At 35.4% G+C, this 8,846-nt stretch overlaps 1 protein-coding gene across 2 annotated transcripts; it reads left to right on the forward strand.

Moving 5' to 3' along the window:
- The first annotated feature begins 3,824 nt into the window (after nt 1–3,824).
- LOC126794781 (phosphoribosylaminoimidazole-succinocarboxamide synthase, chloroplastic-like) lies at nt 3,825–6,833 on the forward strand. Of its 2 annotated transcripts, none has more exons than XM_050521558.1 (6): nt 3,825–4,056; nt 4,334–4,438; nt 4,620–4,749; nt 5,453–5,545; nt 5,620–5,708; nt 5,972–6,299. In XM_050521558.1, exons 2-6 carry the CDS (start codon nt 4,373–4,375, stop codon nt 6,077–6,079), a joined length of 486 nt encoding a protein of 161 aa, XP_050377515.1. In that variant the 5' UTR covers nt 3,825–4,056; nt 4,334–4,372; the 3' UTR covers nt 6,080–6,299. The 2 variants fall into 2 exon arrangements, with proteins under 2 accessions (XP_050377515.1, XP_050377516.1); XM_050521559.1 differs by lacking the exon at nt 3,825–4,056 and adding an exon at nt 6,569–6,833 and having other exon boundaries at nt 4,313–4,438; nt 5,972–6,013.
- The last annotated feature ends 2,013 nt before the right edge of the window (nt 6,834–8,846 follow it).

Below are 8,846 nucleotides of genomic sequence, written 5' to 3' on the forward strand. Positions count from 1 at the left end.
CCATCTGACTATGTGATGATATATACTTATATGGTGATGAGGCAAAACTAAGACAACAACAAAATTTATCATTTTTATATCATTTTAATCCGATCATGGTAAATTTCTTGAGTTTATCGCTTCTTTTTCTCTTCCCCAACAAATAAAATCCAATATATTGAAGGAAAAACGTCATTAGTGTGCATTCGTTAAAGTAAATGACGGAACGAGTTAATAACGTTTACAATCAACGGGCGTAACAGGTTAATCAACAATTACGAAGCCTTAATTATCATTGTAATTACCATTTATATCTATTGTAATTTAGACCCCTATATAAAAGGGATTATCAATGAAATGAGTAGACCAATTCTATATTTTCATACAACACGTTATCAGTACGATCTACAGTCCATGAGCTCGCAAAAATTGACACAGATCTACAATCTTTGAGCCAAACCAGATTAACCTATGTGTCAAATTGCGATGCCACATCGCATAATGGTGAAGCTAATTAATGTGAATAAGTGTTCTTATTGGAGAAGAGCATCCAGATAGTCCGGCATATCGCAACCTTGACAGGCGATCTTTTTTTCCACCAAATATGCAGAATGTCACTTTGATGAGACATCTTCCCGTCGTTTAAGGGGAGATAAAAATAAAGAATGTTTAAGGGGAACGACATGAATTGTTGTGGTGTGTCCCCACTGTGTCTCATCTTGATCCCTACTATTGCACAAAGTGACGAAATCACAGATATTAACTGCAAATACGCTTGCAAGGTTAAATGTCCCAAGAAGAGGACATGACGCCACCCAAGAAGAATTGGGCACACGATGACGTCATAAAGTGGCATAAATGGTGTCACAAGTTGTGGATCTCCAAGGAAGAGGGGGAAGCCACCTTAGGTTCGATAAATACTCGATTGAATGAAGAAGACGAGTTTGTCACAATCGGATCCATAGATCCATATATAATCTCAAATCCGCCTCATGAGTTTCTGGATTTTGGTTATCACTAGGGAACGCCTAAGATGTTAGAACGAATCCTTGAAAATATAGAGATCTCTACAAATACAAACCACATGAGGATGTAGGATATTGAGTCTTGATATCGGACCGTACTTCGTTGAGAACCAACGTAGTGATTTTGGCCTAATGGAAATAAGCGATCTAGCATGAACTAAGGTTCACTAACAAAGAGATAGGTATTTGGATAGGTGAAGCCGGCACCGCAAGTATAAACCCTATCATATATATTTATTAGGATGCGTATGAGAAATAAGAGTTTAGACTTACCTTATGGCACAAGGTCTCTCACTAATGCATTGGAATCAACTACAAGGAGATATTTCTTTGTAATGGACCACAATGAGATATTCTTGTAATGGATGTCATTGCACTCCACTACCTTATCAATTTGATAGTTTATGAAAAACAGAAAAAAAAAACAACTTGTGAATGTGGTAATAAGATATCTCTATGAGGATTAAAAATAAGAGATATATATATATATATATATATATATGAAAGTCTTAGAACAGACTTCATTCACCAAGAAATGGCTATAGACCACGAAGCTAAGTTACAAAAGGAATTGAAACATTCACGAAGTAAATACTTGATTTTGAATATGGATCGAATGATTTATGCAATTGCGTATTCAATATGGATTTGTGCAAATTTGTAATGAACTAAAAAGATGCCGTTATATATTGCAAATCCTTACTCGAGAATGAAAATGATCTTTGGGAAAACACAGTCTCAAAATGGATCTCGAGGACTGTAATATTGATGATTAACCATCAATCGGCTTCATACACTCTAAAGGTTAAAAGTGAGGTTTCTATAAATTCTCATGATCAGTCGAAATCTTTAAAGATAGATCCGTTTTTGTTTAAATAGATGATGACAAATAAGTGTTGGGAAATGAGACTTCCCTATATAAGTTCAAAGACGCATTATTGCATTTAACACAATATGCAAGACTCGGCCTCTCATTCATTGTATAGCTATGCGCCCACGCAACAACAATACCTAAAAATTTAGAGTTATTTAGTCTATACAGAAAAGAGAAAATTACATGATGAGAATGAATACTATACATGCGTTGCCAGATATGCATAAAAGTAAATATGCAAAAGTTATCAAAACTCCCATGATTAATGTAAGAGTTTTTTTCACCAACAATCCCTCAACTCTGGTGTACCTACCAATGTGATACCTCAACTCTTAATCGTACCAATGTGATACCCAGACTCTAGTATTGCTATCATTGAAGTACTTCCGTCAGTTTTTTTCAACTTCTCCGTCATCTTGGTGACGTGGCAAGTACGTGAGGCCCACAAAGAGGGCTAAAAGACAAAATTAACCCCATCTGAGAGGAGCAATGTTTTTCCCGCCCTTTACCTTGAGAAAGACACCCAACAATTCCAATTTTGGCGCCAATTTTCCCTTCCTACTCCTTAATTTGTGTCTCTTATCTAAACTAAAGAACTACCGCCAACTAGTCGACCACAATCTGATAAAACCTAGATCAATCTCATTTTCTATTTTTACCCTAGCACTTGTTAAACTAACATAATAAATATAGAAATTTATATGGAACATCTCATTTCCACAATCTCATAAGAATATAGAAACACATAACTTAACGAAATTCAAATACATGTGTTAAGTACCATTAGTTGCCACCTTTTATGTTGATCTGCCATGATTTTTGCTTGTAAGAACTAATGGTACTTAAACATGTAGTTGAATTTCGTTAAGTTATGTGTTTCTATATTCTTATGAGATTGTGGAAATGAGATGTTCCATATAAAATTATATATTTATTTTGTTAGTTTAACAAGTGCTAGGGTAAAAATAGATAATGAGATTGATCTAGGTTTTATCAGATTGTGGTCGACTGGTTGGCGGTAGTTCTTTAGTTTAGATAAGAGACACAAATTAAGGAGTAGGGAGGGAAAATTGGCGCCAAAATTGGAATTGTTGGGTGTCTTTCTCAAGGTAAAGGGCGGGAAAAACATTGCTTCTCTCAGATGGGGTTAATTTTGTCTTTTAACCCTCTTTGTGGGCCTCACGTACTTGCCACGTCACCAAGATGACGGAGAAGTTGAAAAAAACTGACGGAAGTACTTCAATGATAGCAATACTAGAGTCTGGGTATCATATTGGTACGATTAAGAGTTGATGTATCACATTGGTAGGTACACAAGAGTTGAGAGACTGTTGGTGAAAAAAACTCTTAATGTAAACATCAGGGGGAGGTGCAGACATCAGGGAAGTCTGGTACATATATATTATTCTCAAATGTAATAGGTGCATTGTGCTATTTTCCCATTTGATCAAAGTTTTATTTTCTCCCACTGAATTTTTTTGTTATTTGGCAAGGTTTTTAATGAGAGAACACTTTATGCACTATTTTATCTTCAACTCGGCACAAAGGGGAGTGTTGAAGGAAATACACTATTATTGTGTTTCGTTAAAGTAAATGACGGAACGAGTTAATGACATTTACAATTAACAGACGTAACGGGTTAATATGTAATTATATAGTCTTAATTATTTTTGTAATTATCATTTATTTCTATTATAATTCTGACACTGTATAGAAGAGATTATCAATAAAATGTATAGACCAGTTAAATATTTTCCTACAATACAATAAAAATTCTAATTACCATAATTCTATACTATATTCAATGAGTCGCAACTCGCAAGTGATAGTTTTTGTTGTTTAGGCGCCACAGTGAAACTCGAAAACAAAATGGCTCGTCATCACTACAGCCCAAACCTTAAACCCTCCCAAAACCCTCGGCACCCCCAAGTTCCCAACAACTCATTCTCTTTCTCTTCCTTGAATTCAAAACCCAAAAACCCAAACCCAAAACCTTCCCAATTTCTCTGTCTCAGCCGTGGCGGCCCAACCGCCGCCGCCCCTGGGTGCTCTGCTCAACTGTCATCGCAAACAAGTGGTGCTTGGTGCCATTGGGACTTCCTTGTCCAACTGTCCCTCTGAAACCAATCTCCATCTGACAGTTCCTGGGCTCAATTCCATATTAAAGCCAGAGGCAAGGTATGTATCGAAATTCAAAAGCTTTATCTTTGGGTTTCGTGGCTTATTAGGCTCAATGTACAACTTGGATTTTATGATTTTTATCTAGTTTGAGCTAAGGTTTCCACTTTTGGGTTTGTAATTCTCTTTACTTAGAGAAAGACTTGAAGCAATTCAGGTTCAGATGTTGCTTTCCTTGATCACACTGCAGTCTTTGGTTGTTCTGAATATCAGAACATTTAATGCAATTAAGTAAAATTAGAGAAAGACTCTAAAGTCTAAACTCTATGCTTTCCAGGTTAGGGATGTTTATGACAGTGGGGTATAATCTCTTGTTATGGTCACCACTTATCGGCCGAGTGCATTCCATAGAATTCTTTCTTCCAGTCCCTTCAAAGGCCAGGTCAGTTCTCAGTTACAATTCCAAAGAAATGAATAGATTTGAGTTCTCTTCAGTTGATTTAGTTTAATTTGTTATGAAAAGAACAAAGACGGTCATCAGATAGCTTTATTAATATGCTCACTACTATTGGTGTTATTTAATTTGTAACGATGTTTGCCTTTCTTTTGTTCTATCTTTTTAGGTCTGTAATGAAACTAGTTTATGGTGGTTTGACAAAACTCCACATATAACATCAAATGCAGTTGTTTCGGTCCCAAATGCAAATGTAACAATTGCGAAGAAATGTTCTGTTTTTCCAGTGGAGTTTAGGGGTATGTTATTATTATCTTGACAGCCAGCTTTTAGTAAAAAACAATAGTATGTGTTAGAAGATGATCCATACTCGTTGCATTGTTTCAAGATGTAAATACTTTTATCAATAGATATTCTGAATTTCTGATGCATGTCCTGTATTAACAAATTAAGTAGTTGAATCGTTGGTATCCCTGAAAGCAATTATAATCTCCTGGAACACCTCTGCTTGCTATTTTAATACCAGACTGGTTTTGATTTCTGTAAAAAGGAAAGTATCTTTCATACTTGGTATTAAAGTTTGCAATTGGGGGCTTCCATTATAATTTTTTTTTGTTTTGTACTTATTTGCGGCGTGTAATATTAAATTTTTTGTTGTTGTAAACTAAAACAGCTTAAACATGCTATATTCCTACTGCATTGCAAAGATTACAAGATCAGATAAGAATACAAGTGCTAGTTTTGACAGAAAACAACTGTAAATAGATTATTAGAGTTCTAGTTTAGGCTGCAAACATCATGAAGATACACAGATAGCCATGAAAATCCCACAGTAATTATTACATAATTTTCAGTGGATATTGATTGTTATTGAATCCACATCTCGCATAGCCTATGATATTCATGTCAGAGATTTTGGCTTATTTGAAGATGAGGGTATTTGCGGTCTTCACACATTCATTACTCTCCAGTTCTTATAACAATTTTGCTTCTAATTTGTAGTCCGAGGTTTTGTGACCGGAAGTACTGATACATCATCATGGACGGTCTATGGAAATGGCATCCGAAATTATTGTGGCAATGTACTTCCAGACGGTGCGCTTTGTCATTATTGTCTTGTGATCTTTCTACTTCTAAAGGTTTTGTCTGAAATTGTATTGATGTTACAGGCTTGGTAAAAAGCCAAAAATTTCCTGCAAATATACTCACACCAACAACTAAGGCTGCTGGTCATGACGTTCCTGTTACTCCAGATGAGGTTGGTCTCTTTTTTGATATTCTTTTGTCACTTTAAAAGGGAGAGGAAGGAAAAGAGAGACACATGTTAGGCTAGGCTATTAGGCTGACAAGCTTGTTAGTGAAGATGTTAAGCCAAGTGAAAAGGGGAGAGAAGGTCATGCTGGAGATGAAAAGTTAGCATTACGTTTTGGATTTTCTATCCACTTTGACATCTTTTATGTATGTCCTCTTCCATTCATTCAAATTACTAAAATCTATGTGGGGAAATTTTTTTTTTTGCAGATTATTGAACGCAGACTGATAAGTGAAGCTGATTATGATGAAGTAAGTCAGAAAGCATTGAGCTTGTTCGAGTATGGACATGTAATTTGCTTTTTCTTGAGATCTTAAGTTAGGCTTCTGAAAATGTAGTTACCGGAAAACATAATGGGACTACCTCTTTAAAAACATCAATATCTGAATGAAATCATAGTCTTGCTATCTAGCAAACACATGGAATAGAATAAAGGCTAGATGAGGAGAAGAAGATGAAGCATGAACAACACATCTTTTGATTAGTTTCTAACTTTCTATAGTCTTTTCCATAAATTTTCTTCTGTTTGTTTTTCCTCATAAGTAATACATATGATTTGATATAGGACCTTAAAAATTACATGCACTGTTGTCTTTAATACATTGCTTCGTTTATCTCTAGACACATGGACTAAACGTTTTAGGCTTTATGGTGTAATTTTGTTACAAGTCATATACGATCAAGTCGATTCCATAATATTGGCCGATTTATGATACACACTTATAGGCAACTATTGTAGCTGAAACATATATTGATCTATCAGCTTCTTATCTGAATATAATCTTATCATTTCTGTAATGGTGCAGCGTGTGGCTTTGGCGTATGGGTTTGATATTGGTAGACACAAAGTATGAATTTGGAAAACCGTACATGTGATTGATGAGGTATTATTGTTGTCTTGTGCAAAGTATTTATCATTCTTCCCCGGCCACTTACTATGCACATTTCGGTTTAAATCATATGAGAAAGGGACTATGAGAAATGTGGGGCATTTATTCTTGGGACGCATTCGGGCTTCTCAGCAGAAAACAGTTTCTCCTGATATAGATCAGTGGGCACAATTAAGCCCCATGATTTTTAGTTTACCGTTTATCTTGACCAGTTACATGTATGGTGTCTTGATATAGAGGTTTGCTCGGTTGAGGAATAGCTTTTAAGAGACTGGAAGTGACGTGAATTTACAGGCTGAAAATAAATACATGGCACATGATAAATGCTCAACATATGAGATTATATCCATACATTCACATTAGGAAAATCACATGATTCATTTCACAAAAAAAGAAAAAGAAAAAGAAAAAGGAACTTAAACAATTACAAGATTGTTTTGTTTTTCGGTATCATGAAGATAGTAATCATGTGTGTTAGGGAAATAGTTAAAAATAGAATGCAAGTTAAGTTCTTGGTTAACATTGACCAGAAAGAACATTTGAAGGAGCTAGTAATCATCAATAACAGCGCAACATGGCAACACCATTCTGAGTACAATCGGGTTGGTCAATAAATTTTCAGAGACTCGTTGGTTTTTATTTTCATATGTTATTGAAGTATTAAACATAAAAGAGCGTAGAAAAAAAAACTTACTATTAACTTCACAATCACAAATCGAGCACCATTCAAAATCAAATTTTTGTCGTTCCCCTAATAATTTGGTACATTATTATCTATGATCTCAAATATTTGTTAAAACTCAATGATTTTGTCAACTAATTCAAAGTTGACTAAATTTCTTTTTTCCTAAATTATTAGAAATACTCAAAAAAGGAAAAAGAAAAAGCCATTTACATCAACTTTTGAAAACAGCCCGTTATATGCCGACATGGTTTTGTATGTAAAATATATATCTGGCTCTCTCTCTCTCTCTCTCTCATTCAATTTCGAATTTCAAATTTGGGTTTCCTCTCTCTGAGTTTACTTGATAGTTTGAGAGAGAGAGACCCAAACTCCTGAAATTCTCAATTGAATACCGGAGCTCGATTTGGCTCTGGTTCACCACCGCATGGTAAGACTCTGAAGCTTCCTCCTTTCTCTTCTCTTTCCATTTCCGTTGGTTTTTCTTTATCAATTCAACCCAGTAAGCAATCCAGGGTTTTGACGCTGCTTTTTTTTTTTTTTGCTTGATTCTATTTCAGATGTGGTAATTCGAATCGGTAACTTTGAATTCGCGTTGGGTGACGAACCAAATCGGAGGTCGCAGTTTCAATTGCGGAAAAGTAAGAATTGCCTCACTCAATGGTTTTTAGGGTTCACTCTGTTGCTTGTTGGCTTTGATTTGTCTTTGCTTGATACATGGAAAGTTTATGTGGTCGATGTTGGTTTTGGCATGATATATAATCCCAATGATGAAAGGTTTAGTAATCGGAGAGGCACAATTGAAAGGAATTGGTGCTCCTTCTAATTTTGTTGGGGGTTGAAGTATCAATTTCCATTCTATTTGTGTCGAAATTGGGCATTAGTTTCTGAGGGATTTTGATTGTTGATATCTTGATTTCGGATATGTTTGACCCTGTTACCCAAGGAACTGATATTCAGTGACAATTATGTCAAGGCTGGTTGCCTTTTGATCCCTTAAATTAAGGGTATCTGACCCAAAAGAATAAGGGTATTACAGAACTCAGAAAGAGTATTGTCCCAGTAAAAGGTTGTTGCAGACATTATAGATTTTTTTGTTAGAGAATAAAGATTTTATTCATTGTGCTCGGAAAGATAAGTCGGAGTTGGTCCCCTGAGATTGAATGCAGTATACACAAATCTATGCCATCCTTGGAATGTCAACTAAACTCAAGTGATTTTGCCCAGCTTGAGGTTTTAAGAAAGAATGAATTGATGCACATCATGAAATAGTGTTGGAGATATGATTGAAATAGTTGCTTGCTCGTTTTAAATTATTGTTGTTGGCTTGCTGCTGAGAAAAAGTATTTGAAATTGCTCTCTTGAAATGCTTGTTGTTAACATTCCAAGGGTGACATAAGATTTGCTACTAGAGAGATACAAAGATTTTATATCATTGAGCTTGGAAAGAGAAGTCGGAATTGGTATCTCTAATGGTTGCCACTGAGATTGAATGCAGTATGCAAATCAATT

This window comes from Argentina anserina, chromosome 5 (genome assembly GCF_933775445.1).
Source record: "Argentina anserina chromosome 5, drPotAnse1.1, whole genome shotgun sequence".
NCBI lineage: Eukaryota > Viridiplantae > Streptophyta > Magnoliopsida > Rosales > Rosaceae > Argentina > Argentina anserina.

Bases quoted from the DNA above. Each gene is read 5' to 3' on its own strand.
- LOC126794781 (XM_050521558.1), top strand. From the start codon at position 4,373: ATGGTCACCACTTATCGGCCGAGTGCATTCCATAGAATTCTTTCTTCC. The intron at 4,439-4,619 runs GTCAGTTCTCAG...CTATCTTTTTAG, and splicing joins CCAGTCCCTTCAAAGGCCAG to GTCTGTAATGAAACTAGTTT. The intron at 4,750-5,452 runs GTATGTTATTAT...TCTAATTTGTAG, and splicing joins TTTTCCAGTGGAGTTTAGGG to TCCGAGGTTTTGTGACCGGA.